The sequence below is a fragment of the Actinia tenebrosa genome, unplaced genomic scaffold (assembly GCF_029948245.1).
Source record: "Actinia tenebrosa isolate PJP-AT-01 unplaced genomic scaffold, QUT_ActTen_1.0 PGA_scaffold12__29_contigs__length_12842862, whole genome shotgun sequence".
Lineage (NCBI taxonomy): Eukaryota > Metazoa > Cnidaria > Anthozoa > Actiniaria > Actiniidae > Actinia > Actinia tenebrosa.
Genome location: NW_028292572.1, coordinates 10508130 through 10522429, shown reverse-complemented (window position 1 = coordinate 10522429; position 14300 = coordinate 10508130). Strand labels below are relative to the sequence as shown.

The window sequence follows — 14300 nt, the reverse complement described above, 5'->3', positions numbered from 1 at the left end:
GGTATATCTATATCAGAAAAACACGTCATTCTATTAATTTACATTTATTACAGGTTACTGCAGGAGTGGGACTGTTTTTTAAACCAACTTATTTCTTACTGGTGGGGGTAAAATCCTTAAAACGGGCTAAATTCAAAAAAATAACCACACAGAGCGAAAGAAGTGCTATTTCTCGATGATCGGGTAAAATTTCGAGGCTTTATTTCACGTTTCAATGATTTTATTGAAATTTTTGAAGAATCCCCATACATTTCCTTATAGCATGACACCCACTGAAACCAGCCTGGGCTACCTGTGGTCCAGTTCGTTGCATTTTCAAATCTCAGATTACGGGCTCCCTGGGTGTATCTTGTCTTGGAGCCTGGTGTAGTTACGTAAGGATCTAGTGTCATGGCGGTCTAAAATTACGAGAAACTTTTACAGCGAATTTGAATTTCTTTTCGATATTCAAGGGTTAGATTATGTTGCGAAGCACCAAATACAGGATTTTTGCTTTTCATTTTTCAAGATATGTTGTCGTTCGCCAAACAAGAAGACTTCTTCAATATAGATCAAGCACATCTTTGTCAAGAAAAAGCGTCTTTACCTCGTGCATCTTTCCTTGTTCATATCATTTCAGTACCCGCCGCTTTATTGAAACTCCGAAACACTGCTCTCAGTTTTGTACACATTTGAAATCACCAGTTTCTTTTTCAAGGCCTGTGGCTGCAGCATGCACAAATCTATACACTGATCACAACAGATCTTTTCATTCGTCTTGTATCATATATTCAAAATCTTTGGATCATTCGGATGGAAGCTCTGATAAAAACGTTAAAAAATCTGGATCGACAAGGAATCCTTCCAAGCAAGGCTCTAGAGGCTCGCAATCTTCGAGGAACACTCAGAAGGTAAGGTAAGGGGGTCTTTCTTGGTGTTGCAAGGCACCTGAAGCATGAAGACAATAAAACAATACTCAAGGATAATGAATTTGGAGATAAACAATGCCCTGCAAAACAAAAACCCTAACCCAGAATACAATTGACGATTCTTCAAACTTCAGTTATGTAGGCTTAGCCTTGAATCCAGGAGTTCCTTGTTTTGTTGTTATAATTTCTGCTTTTGTTTACATACACTTGAGTTTTAAGAGTAGTCAATAAAGCTTGCTACACCAAGAAAGACCCATGTAAGGTGATATATTTGATCTATGGGATGGTTGAGATGCGAAAATGAATGAAATCGAATCAATTGTTTGCTTGACTCACTATATTGCTTCTGATTGGCTTCACTGAGAGCATTCAGCCAATTTCTGATATCATGTGAACTCAAATGGTAAATGCATTGTCTTAAGGTTTTCCCGCAGACAAGCCATTTATCATGTTAAATTTTTTCAAGGTCACAATGGAGATTGAAATTACGTTTGCTGATTTTTCGAAAACATAATGTAATCTTTATCCTTTACAAATTGTATAATAGGACAATATTATTGAATTCGGTTTTTGCATGATATCATAAATTATCAAGTTTTCAGCTGTTTTATCTTGCTTGGCCTTTGGCTTTGGTAGATAACACAGCCTTGGTCTTGATTTACTTACAATATCATGCCCAACCTCATGCAATAATTTTTTTCCCCGTCTGGTTCATATAAGGAACGACCAGCTGTTATATGTTATCTAAAGAAGAAATAGAAAGCAAGTGCACATGCCATGTGCAAACATAAAGCAGGGGGTTAGCAGAACACAAGAGAAGTGTTAGGAGAAGCATGACACATAGTGTAGTTATTCTCAACACTTTAGTGTTTTGCCAATCCCCAAGTGCTTTATAACTCAATACAGCACAGCAAGCAAGTTTTATTTCATTTTATAAAATAGAATACAAATTATGATAAACATTAATTCAGATAGGAATGACACAACTGAAAGGGCAGGTATGTACTGTGCGATCTCATAAAGCAAGCTTCCAACCAATTAAATTAAAATAATTTCAATGTCTTATCTATAAGGGATTTAAATTATTTCTTTTGGTCTTTGACCAGCTTGGTTCCAGTTCCAAGGAAAGAGCAGTACCAACATCAAGAGTTAGCAGAATATTAAACTTTAGTGGTGAGAATATTGAAATTAATTATTATTAATCATAATTTTGATAATGACATTATAGTTGACCAACACTTGAATGTTAGTTAATAATGGTGCCTACTATAGGCCCTTTGCAGCTAAGCAATCATGTGCTGATTAATTCACTGAGAGCAAATGAATGAACATTTTGATTCCCATGGGTGAAATTTACTGGACTGCAAACAAACTTTCTACAACCTGTTTCGAGAGATCATAATAAAACTGCATTTCATAACACACTGGATACACATGTTTTCATTCAGTTCTTTACAAGTAGCTAAAAAGAATACCCAATTTAATATAAAAACAAAAATTTTGCAGTCCAGTACAGACACGTGACCCTTAACTGCAAAGGGCCTATTGTCAGCGCCCACACTTACTGCGCATCTACATTGAGGGTTTCCCACGGGTTTCAAAAAGCAAAACACTCGAAGGCATAGAAGACATCGGCTTGGGAAAAGAACACTAGAACATCAGCAATAACTATTTTTCATATGTAGTCAAAGATGGATCACAAGTAATCTTCAAGAATTCAGGTGTTTTGGGCGAAAAATCATGTTCTTACTTTCTAGAGAAAGCAGTTTCCATTGCCTACCAATTCTTGCTTTGCTTGAATAAAAACCTCCTTAGGAGACTTTGGGCAAGTTTAGAGATTATTGAACAAAAACTCTGCAATAATTCATTTACCTCTGTTCCAATTAGAGTGACCATACAGGTCACATGGACTTTCATAGCCTGAAATGCCCAGTCAGCTCTAAAAGGTTCCCTTGTTGAACAAAGTATGCCACTTTCAAAACAGGTGCACAAGTTGATTAGATTTTAAACCAACTGAAGGTGTTTTTATTAATAATTTATATATTTTTAATTTTTAATCTTCACTGATATATTATAATATCAGGGCTTATTGCAAGTGTTGGTATGGGAGCTCTGAATGAAGTCACCAAAAGACAGCTTGGTCTTGAAAACAAAGGTAAAAAAGAAGATGGATGCCCAAGGGAAACTTCATATCCTCATGGAAACTTCATATCTTTGATATTTCCAAAGGTTGAAAAGGTTTAATCACCTTAACTAAGACCAAGGGGTATTTTGGGTAGTTGATATCCTTGGGATTTGGAGTGTGTCTGTGTCAGACACATGCATAAAAAGTGACAAAATGTTTTGTGGGGCAACTCGAATCAATGTTCTTCAGAGCTGCAATATGCATAATATTGGCTCCATTAACTGTTTATCCAGATCACCCTTCGGTCTTAGCTTTGATGATTCAACAAGGTGTTTTCAGTTTGTTGTATACAGTCTAGTATACTAGGCTAATATACATTTTACCAAATTAAAGAAAATATAAAAAAACAAGAAAGGAATAAACATGTTTAAGATTACTATCATATATGTCCTTACTTTAATATGTCCAAGTGTCATAAGCCCTAAATACTTTTTGACTCATGTTTTCTTCTTTAATCCATAAAGGAGATACATTGTCACAGCGAACTGGAAGTGCATTTTTAACTGAGGCTAACCTGGAGAAAATTGTTAGCACATTATGCCGCATGAGAGGTGCTGCATTAAAATTAGGACAAATGTTGAGTATACAAGGTGAGTAGGTTACTTCAGTCATCAGATTGTCTATTCATCTGTCTATATTCTCATCTGTATCTATCTCTCTATCTGTCAGTCTATTCCTATTATTCATCTATCTGTCCTGCCTTATTTCATTTATCCTTTTATCTATCCCATGTCATTTCATTATATCCATCTATCTATCCCGTCTCATTTCATTTATCCATCTATCTAACCCATCTCATTTCATTTATCCATCTATCTATCCTGTCTCATTTCATTTATCCATCTATCTATCCCATCTCATTTCATTTATCCATCTATCTATCCTGTCTCATTTCATTTATCCATCTATCTATCCCATCTCATTTCATTTATCCATCTATCTGTCCTGTCTCATTTCATTTATCCATCTATCTGTCCTGTCTCATTTCAGTCAAGATATGTAACTAGAGTCTCTGTGTTATGCTAGTAAAGAGAAACCTCGGGTGTTCTCCAAGTGGCTTTGTTTGTAGATAGACTTGTTGTATTTGCTTACCTTTTTACTCAGGATTAATCTTAAACACTTCACCCAAAGTACTTAAGTACTTAAGATCTTAACAATATTTCATTGATCCATCTAATGTCCTATCTCATTTTATTGAACCATCTATCTATCCTGTCTTATTTCATTTGTCCATTGATCTAGTATATGTCATTTTCTTTATCAAAGTTCAAATTAATAATGAAAACACTCTGTAATAGACATGTACTTTTTTATTGGTTCAATATCTAGACAATACATTTGTTCCTCCTGAACTACAGAGAATATTTGAAAGAGTTCGTAATAGTGCTGACTTTATGCCAAAATGGCAGTTAGAGGTAAGTTGAACAGCTCAAATGCACAATTATCTTTGTTTGTTTTCTCTACCCCTCTCATGGTTGGATAAATTTATTGAGGGTTATATTATATTATTTCACTCATTATGACTAATATGGGTATATGGCTGCTAACTATCTTTTGTTTAAAGTTTGTTTGTAAAAATAAGCATCCATTATTATATAGTATTTGGTTGTAAAATAATGTAATAAAGCAAATATTTGAACTTTCCCTTTCCTCTTATTCTTAGAAAGTGATGAAGAATGAATTTGGTAATGACTGGAAGAGCAAGCTTGCAGAATTTGATGAAAAGCCTTTTGCTGCAGCCTCTATTGGCCAAGTCCACAGAGGCGTGCTGCACGATGGTAGACAAGTTGCAATTAAAATTCAGGTATAAATATTTGAACAATTCAAAAATAATACATTTCATTTTTCTAAGTTCAACATATCTCTGAACCTCAATATTAGTATATGTTATAGGAAAATTATTGTTTGACTATTTACCAACACCTAACAATTACAAAACTTCAATTAACATCCTTTTAGTCACTGGTCATGATCATGTGCCAGCCGAATTAACTCATTTCTTACTCAGTGTTAATGGTCAAGTTACCAGACAAGCTTCAATTCTGGCCAGACATTTTCTGATGACTGTCAATAATAATTATTATAAGCCCTGCCATTTCATGTTTTGCTTTTTGTATTTGTGTGATGTGTTATCCCATTCATTATTACACACAAGTTATAATTTTCTCCAGGGCTCTTGGGTTTTGCAATAAAATTCCATATCTGTGAATTTGAATCTTGAAAGATTAGTAGTTATGTGAAAAAGATAAAGTTTTCTATACCCAAACTGTATTCATACTAAATTCATTCACACACTATAAAAAGGATTCAATCATTTCATTTGTCTTTCAGTACCCTGGTGTAGCCCAAAGCATCGATAGTGATATTGATAATCTAATGACAGTTCTCAAAATGACAAAACTAGCCCCTGAAGAACTTTATGCTGAAAGTGCAATAGCAGTAGCTCGAAGGGAACTGGCTTGGGAGGTTGACTACATTAGAGAAGCTAACAACAGCAAACGATTTAGGTAACTTTTAGTAAATAACTTTAATACTTATGATAAGTTGCATTATTATCAAAGTAAAGAAAAAAAAGGATTTAACAGTAAGTTGCATTTTCAGAGAGTGGCTCTTCATCCACTGAAATTCCAATTGGAGTTTAATAAAAATAAAAATAAAATAAATGGGATTTAACAGTGGCATTTCTACAGAGTATAGCTATTCATCCACTGTCATTCCATTTGGAATTTAGGAGTTGATTTTTGCGGAGGGAGGAAAGCCGGGAAACCCCAAAAACCCTTGAAGCACAGGAGAGAACCAACAAACAACTCTAAATTTAGAAGTTGATTTTTGCTTAGTGATTAGTAGTGATTAGTAGTGGAAGTAGTGATTCTGATGAGTAGAAAAATGTAGTGGATCGATTTTCAATATTATTACCTCTCAAATGTTCTGCTAGTGCTTCATTGCTTGCTGCACAAAGCCAAAAATAATGTTCTCTGCTAATTTCTATTGTTTCCTTGGTTTTTTAGAAAGCTGTTAGAAAATGATTCCAAGTTCTATGTTCCAGAAGTTATTGATGAACTCTCATCAAAACAGGTGCTAACAACAGAGTTGATTGAGGGTAAACCTTTAGACAAGATTGCTGACCTTGGCCAGGATGTTGTTAATGAGGTATGAAAAAGTTGTTGTTATTGGTTGTGGAAGTGCCCATGATAAGTGGACAAAAACCATTGAACTGAAATTGAATGAACTCAACAAATCTCTGTAGTTAAGTGTTTGGTGTCCCAAACATTTCTTCCCCTTCCTCTCCTCAACCATGTATTATTTATTGGAGGATTTGGCGGGCGGTTGTTGGATGATAGAATTGCAAAAAATGCATTCTTGTTTTACAACCCCCACTATTATAATGAATACATGTAAAACCAATTCTTGGGGCCCCTGCTCACTTCCAACATTTCAAAGTCTCTCTTATTTATAAATCATCAATTGTTTCAAGACCTCTTTTTGAATGTCACAAATCCCCATGGATTCTTAACCACCAAATGCCTCTGTTAAATAGTGATTGATCCCTTGTATTATTTATGCTGACCATTTTATTTTGCATATTTTCTTACATGGCAAATAAATGGAATGGATTCTTTATTTATTATCAGGTTTGCTGTAGGATATTGCATTTGTGTCTAAAGGAACTATTTGTCTATCATTTTATGCAAACTGACCCAAATTGGTCTAACTTTTTCTATAATCCAGAAACAAAAAAAGTAAGTTCAATACTTCAGTTTTACAGCTAATTGATGTCACACATGTCCAGTAACTCCTAGAAGTCATATGCAGCATTCAGGACTTCATGTTTAAATTTCAAATTTCCAATCAACTACTTCAGTAGCTGAGTATTAGCTTGAAAATCTTTATCTTCTAAGTTCAAAATTCATTTGATTTGCCAGAGTTTTGATCTTAGTTGGTGCCTAGACTTGAAATTTAGACAAAGCCGCTGAAAGTCCAAACCAAACATGAGATACTGGTCATGCATGACTTGAATTACCTGTAAATTTAACAAATTTCAAATGGTTTAGTGTGGTATGTCTTCTTATTTACCACAATACGATGTCAACCGTAACTTTCAAAATAATATGTAGTCACGAGGCATAGCTGAGTCGGTATACAACTAATTTTGACCAACTGTTGATGTCATATCGTAGTAAGAAAAACGGATGTGTGAGCTGGATCTTTGCACTCGCAATTCATCTTTTGTTGACATAATTTGTTGCTATGTCCTCTTATTTACCACGGCTCTTGACCTATCAGAAAGCAAGAAAATTGACATTTGTGGTAAAAAGACTAATTGATGGAAAAGAAAAACAAGATTCTATACATATGCACATATACTCATCAGAAGGTTTCTAGGTGGTGTACAAATAAGGGAACCTTTTTTTTTCTCACATAATTTTGGACTTCATATAAGGCATGTATTTGTATGTATATCTACAGCTGTATGTATTATTATAATAGGGACAGTGGTGCATAGTTTTGAAGAGTGGGGCTAATGTGAAGATAGGGGGGTTAGAATTCCCCACCTCCTGAAAATTTTAAAATCAAGGTTCTAGGAAATGTGATTTTCAATGCTATGGTTTAAAGCAGAAATTGTAACATATTTATCACATTTAAGTCATGTCAAAGCTTTAGGCAACTAAAATGTTGTGGTTATGTAATTCTTCTATAATTAATGTATTGAATTTTATCAACCTTCAGATATATTTACTAGACTTTGGTGCCTGCCGTGAGTATTCCAAGAAATTTGTGGACAAATATATCAAGGTAAATACTTAATAATGGTCAAGAAACTGGTATTACAGCTTTTGGGTTTGATCATGATGCAATTCACTTGTCAGAAAACATCTTTAATCACCCTGAAAAATCTTCCCTTCAACACCAGTAATAGCTACTATTGACACTTGTTCCAGATAAGCTCAACATATGTAAAAGTAAGAACTACCTGTATGCTGTTCTATTTCTTTGTTTTTAAATAGATTATCAAAGGAGGTGCATTAGGTGATCATAAGATGGTTATTGACAATTCTATAGCCCTGTCATTCCTCACAGGATATGAATCAAAGGTATGGTTATCAGTACACTGTCCAACATTAGTACTATGCCTTTGTAAATTGGCCCCTCTCCACTCCTCCTTATCCATACCCTGAACTATACATATATACAGAAGACATCAGACCTATTCTCAAGCTCCCTATCATCAAAATTACTTTTGTTTAAGTGTCTAATCATTCTAGTGCTTTCGCACTAATTGGGGACACTTTTTGCTCATACGCACTACCACTACATTCAATATTCTATGCACACAACGCTCAGCTCCCATGTTGATTTTTATGGAGGGAGGAAACCAGAGAACCCGGAGAAAAGCCTCGTAGCATAGGAGAGAACAACACATCAAACAAACTCAATTCACATGTGGTGACCACAGGGCTTGAACAAGTGACCCAACCCGTTGGACTACCACCCACATTTGCCCGGGATCCCCCCCCCCCCCCCCCTCATGGAAGCCAATGACAAGTGCATAACTCATAGCCCATTTGGGCTTGAGGACCATTGAATTGTCAAATATCATTGCTGTTGTAGTCTTTGTCACATCAAATCTTATTTCTTATTTCTTATTTATATTCTTAAAAACTTTTTTCAGGTTATGACAAAAACTCACACTGAAGCAGTAATGATCTTAGGAGAACCATTCTCTCACTCAGGAGCTTTTGACTTTGGGAATCAAGACACTTCTCCCAGAATAATGGACCTTATTCCTGTTATGCTCCGACATCGCCTCACCCCTCCCCCTGAAGAAGCTTATTCTTTGCATAGAAAGATGTCAGGCTCATTTCTGCTCTGTGCCAAACTTGGGGCTAGGATTGAGTGCAAAAGTCTATTTGACAAAATATGGCAGAACTATGTCTTTGGTTGACATGTAAGACTTTTAAAATAACTTAAATTTACAGAACCTTCAAAAATCGTTTTTTATTGTTGTTTTTAACTTGCAATTAATACATTTGATCTCAATATATCACCAAACCCCAAAATTTGAAGTAAATGATTAATTATTTTATTCGATTTAGATTTAATTAACATTATTGGAATGTTATTGCCGAACTTATGTCATTTTCACTCGCTCGTTACTTTCGAACGTACATTCCAGTTGCGTAGCAACAGACTATACTACGCGGCGCGGGCGCGTTACTTTTTCCCGTCATTTCTATTTTCAAAAGTTTTTTGTTTTGTTTGTTTCATTGACGTTCTTATCCAAGGGCGTTCTTATCCAGGGAGGGGGGGGGGCAAAGGGGGGCTGTTCAGCCCCCCTTTTGACGGAAGAAACTCAATTAGCCCCCCCTAAACTCAATTAGCCCCCCCCCCTAACATTTTGGCTGGATCCGCCCTTGTTAACTACGTGTTTTTTTAACTTCTTTCATTCCAAGGTTATAAACACTGGAAAACGCTTTCCTAAAACTTCGTAAAGCTTGGTCAAGGTAAATGAAACCAATAATGATAATGAAAACCTAAAATTACACTCGTTCGTAAATAAATGACAAACAAAACCCGACGATTTTTGAACTTTTTAGATCCAATATAACAGAATGGTTAGAACAAAACAAACTTAACCCGTGAAGTCAGTGTTGGAGTCAAACAGCTAAAAGAAGTGTTTTTCTGTAATAAAAACGTGCTTAATACGTCTGGCTTTGTAATGAAAACGCCGATCAGAAGCCGCACCCTCGACAGTTCTTTCAAGTTTCCTATATCTTAAACCATTGGTTGCATCGAACCTCTAAACCGTCCTTTTCCAAACTGGGGGGATCAAGAAACCAAAACACTACAGGCCACGGTCAGAAATGAAAGCCATAAAGAAAATAATATAGTATCAAAAGAGTTCACAGCTGATGCTAAATACGGTGCCTTTTCAAAAGCTAATACGAGAGATTTCACAACAGTTTAGACACGGAGTTCGTTTTCAAACCGATGCTCTTTTGGCATTGCAGGAATCAGCTGAATCATATCAAACTTTGTGGGTAACCGTTTATGCCGAAGGATATGCACCTGGCTTTACGTATAAGGGGAAACTATTTTGTTTTGATCGCTCAATTCAAAAAAAGAAATTTTCACATACTGCCGGATTTTAAAAACGTTGGTATATATTTGGTTTTAAGTCATTAATAAGATGGACTATAGGTTCTAGTTCATCATCATTCCTTAGTAAATGTTGATGTTTAGTTTAACATCGTACATGTGCTGGTGCTGATTTTATTGTGTCATGTCATTCGCACTATAAAAAATTAAAACCAAAATTAACGCAAAGGTCGTTACTTTAGTGGCAACTATATATGGGGAGACTAGGACTATGGGAAGAGTACAAAATTAGTCATAAAAGCTCAAAAGGTTTTCTCCGGAAGGTCTACTTGACGATTTTAAACCTACGAGTCTACGAGTCAATAGCCAATTAATTAGGTCGAGGTCTAATTTTTTTTAGTATAAACCTACTAATCTGTTAAAAAATGGATAAAATTTATTTTGAAATTAAGTTGAAAACGCGAGTTAATTGTTTTGGTTATCTGCACTTTTCGCCAGTAGTGATCGATCAATAATAGAGCACTAGTGGCTCAGCCAATCAGAGCGCAGGATTTGTGATAGATCATTAGTAGGTTTTGACTAATACGGGTTAATTTACTTATCTAGACGTCAGGCGCTTCTTTTAAGTCAGAAATTTTCTTACACAATTCATCCCATGAAAAATTAGATACTGCCAAGTGCCGAAGTCGAGCTGATATCTCCTTACGTTTCTCTTGATTCTTGATTCCATTTGGGTATATAAATTGTCGTGCCACTTCAATTTTGTCAAGCAACTGCTCTATGAAAAACGCACCATCTGCAGTTCCATGTGACCCCCCTGGACGTACCGGCAGCCTCATTTTGATTTCAAGATCTGGTGCTACATCACGCACAGCTTCAAGAACCTCGGACAGCCCTGAGTGGTCATTGCAGAGTGGAAGCACTCCCGCTGCCATGGCTTCTAGAGACACCATTCCAAAGGCCTCACTTGCCTTTGAGCCTACTATACATACACTTGCCAGCGGCAAAATTTCCTTGAGCTGATTATGTTCTTGGTAACCGGTGATGGTGACTCGATTTTGTTCTCCGGGTTTCAGTTTGCGGAAATACGACTGAAGGTCATCAGGAAAGTCAACAAACATTCCAGCATTTCCGTATGCCTGAAACAAGACAAGAGAACGTATAAGAAGAACGTATATTCTCACTGCATACATAATTAGCGTGTCACGTAGGAATTTAGCAACCCCCCATATATGGACATTGGAGTGTGCGCAATGCGGGTGTAATGCTTTGCGACCCCTGCATATATAACCGTCACACCCAGATCCTTGAATCATTCCGTCGGAAGCTGCCTAAGGATAGAGTAGAACACTTGGTGGCGGTTGACGACGCATCGCATGCTTTTTGCATGCTCATTGCCAGCAGTCGCGGTTCCATACTTCCCGTGGCTCGGTAATGAGTATGCAGTGAGGATAAAATACAAGACGTAAATTGGGACCAATTCACTTGTGTAAAAATAATAAACATTCTTATGACATGACACCACAGAAACCTAGCTTGGGCCACCTGTGTTGAAAGAAGGTTGCAGAGATATCTGGCGTGACAGAGATATCTGGCGTAACAGATATCTGTCGTGACATCAAAACTTGATCCCCATGAGTCATGTATATTTTTGTGTCTTTTCTTATCCTTCAAATTCATTATGGATCATGCATGTTGTTTTCTAAGAGAAACAGGAAAATCTTATTTCCTTTATTATACTTAATAAAGATACGATGATTATAATGCACCAGTTCAGTACACCATAGTTTAATTGGCTATTCGACACGCAAATTATGTGCACTTTCACCAAGAAGAGCTTAAATGTTAAATTTTAAAACTTTTTAGGCCGTAAACTTTGAATTCACTTCTTTTTTAACATCAACATGTTTTTTAAATGTTGACCGAAAATGGGAATCTGGCGGGGATTGAAACTTCACAACAAATTTAGTGAGCTTAAAATGAAACTAATATGCCAATATACTTACCTTAAAGGATTCAAGGTTTCCCTCCTTTAGAGACTGTAGCATGCCTTCCAGGTGTTCTCTGTACCGCCCAAAACCGATTAGCAATAGCCTTGCCTCTGGGATTCGGTTCAATATCGATGGGAATGCAGTGAGCAGTTCACCTACTCCTTTTGTATCCAAAAAGTTACCAAAATAGCAAATAATGAAATCACCCTCTTGGAAAGGGATCCATCGCTCGACTAAGTCAGCATCTATTGCTCTCTGATTGTATGAATGGGCAACAGCAACCAAATTATTGTGGAAATCTTGCAGTGACTGAGTAATGGATGGATGGGAGATTGCTGAAGCCTTTCTACCATTGGGTTTTCTGGTCTTGAAAGCTTGAACATTCGTCAAAAAGGCACTTTGTCTTTCGTCGAGATCTCCACCAGCTCGAAATACATCGGGATCTAATCCTGGAGGTATGATCACCATTTTTCTATCCATTCCAATAACTTCTTTTTCACTCTTCAGTATTTCACATGCCACAGCTCTAATGTGATTTGTACCAGCTATGATACGCTTGCAGTTTCGCAAACCTTCTACGACATAGGGCTTCAGTTCTGGTAGTCTTGGCTTGAGTGAAAAAATCATCGCACTGCCATGCAACTTGCATACATAAGGAACACTTGTACCTTGCGTTGCTCGACTTGCTATGACAGGCGACAACAAAATGTGATTCGTGAGAATCATATCAGCTCCTTGATCGACGACTTTACGAAGACCTTTGGCGGTCATTTCGATGTGAGCTTCTATTTCTTCAAGTGTGCACTCTTTCAAGGTCTTGACCACATAACCAGGGTATTCATCGTAGCTATACACCAGAAGAAGACGGTTGATATCAGGCACAACCACTCTGATTGTTCCATTTTGAGGTGGAGATGTAGGGATTTTATCTGTACCAGCATAAAACTCGTCCACGAAAGGAAGTTTGTCCGCGATTGGGTCTTGGCAAACGATGGTCACTGCATGACCGTGTTTCTTCCAAGTTTTCGCCACATTAGTGGTATAAATGTTAGAGCCTGTGCCACTCAAAATATACCCGTGAATCACGATCAAATGCATCTTTGTTATAGAAATATCGGCCAAGAAACAAATATGAATTATACTGACGAGAAATCCTTAGGCACTGTACAAAAAGTACAGAATGTCGACGAATGCCTTGCCGCTTATTTCCAACTCAGATAAACTTATTTAAGTCACGCGAAGATTCGTGTATCATATACCGCTGAGGATGAAGACACGCAAAAATCAGGCTCAGACACGTACTGATATAGAAACAGGAAAATTTTGTCAGTCATAACACTTCCAGACCAGTATCCGTTCAGTGCCACGTCAACTAATATCTTCCTGCAAACAACACATTAAAACATGATGTCAGTTGATGGTTCGTGAACACTATTGTTTTCCTGATCTCTTTTGATCCCGTCACATATTACTCACAGCAATAGATTCTTTGGTTGCATTAATGCTATCAAAAACTTTCTCTTTATTTAAAAAAAAAAAGATGGAGAACTTTATTTCTTAAAGCAGAAAACATAACTAAACAAATTCAGTTATTAAAGTTCAATCAATTGCATTTTCTGGGTGGTTGCGGGCGTTAGGAAATTGTACACCATGTTTCCGTGCCATACTGTGCTACAATCACCATTGCAATGTTCGGACTTAAATAATGTGAGTGTAGGCATAGTTAATGGAGACCAATATAACTGATTGAATTAAAATTTTCATATGAAAACACAAACCATGCAGAGACTTAAGAAGACCGCTTTACAAGCAGATAGGGAGGGTTAACCGCCAGCTCGGGTAGCTCGGCTTTACAAGGGAAAAATATACGTAGGGTAACACTATTGCCTGGGGTAACTTTACGATAGGCTCGTAACAAACAAAATATTAGTGGTAATTTGGACTTCATATTCTCTTGCACCTTTTAATATTGCAATTACAACATTTGCTGGGTCATGATAATTATTAAGTTAAGTTGTGAAACAAGAGATTTAACAACCGATTAAAAATTGACCTGGGAAGACGAGTTTAATATATCTCTAGCTAAAGACTTTACATTACAAGGAAAAAGTTAACTCG

General features: G+C 36.6%; 2 protein-coding genes across 3 annotated transcripts; one reads left to right on the top strand and one right to left on the bottom strand.

The window, feature by feature from the left end:
* The first annotated feature begins 370 nt into the window (after nt 1–370).
* LOC116295915 (atypical kinase COQ8B, mitochondrial) lies at nt 371–13959 on the top strand. Of its 2 annotated transcripts, XR_004197063.2 has the most exons (14): nt 371–890; nt 2015–2081; nt 2992–3063; nt 3558–3683; nt 4423–4508; nt 4757–4897; nt 5425–5600; nt 6102–6243; nt 6726–6833; nt 7822–7887; nt 8100–8186; nt 8765–9040; nt 9546–9596; nt 9690–13959. XR_004197063.2 is itself a non-coding variant. In XM_031703873.2 (13 exons), exons 1-12 carry the CDS (start codon nt 462–464, stop codon nt 9035–9037), a joined length of 1773 nt encoding a protein of 590 aa, XP_031559733.2. In that variant the 5' UTR covers nt 371–461; the 3' UTR covers nt 9038–9040; nt 9546–9667. The 2 variants fall into 2 exon arrangements, 1 of the variants encoding a protein (XP_031559733.2); XM_031703873.2 differs by lacking the exon at nt 9690–13959 and having other exon boundaries at nt 9546–9667.
* On the bottom strand, nt 9076–13562 carry LOC116295926 (uncharacterized). Its single transcript, XM_031703885.2, has 2 exons — nt 12198–13562; nt 9076–11330 (listed from the first exon to the last, which is right to left on the bottom strand). Exons 1-2 carry the CDS (start codon nt 13278–13280, stop codon nt 10794–10796), a joined length of 1620 nt encoding a protein of 539 aa, XP_031559745.1. The 5' UTR covers nt 13281–13562; the 3' UTR covers nt 9076–10793.
* Nucleotides 13960–14300: the final 341 nt, after the last annotated feature.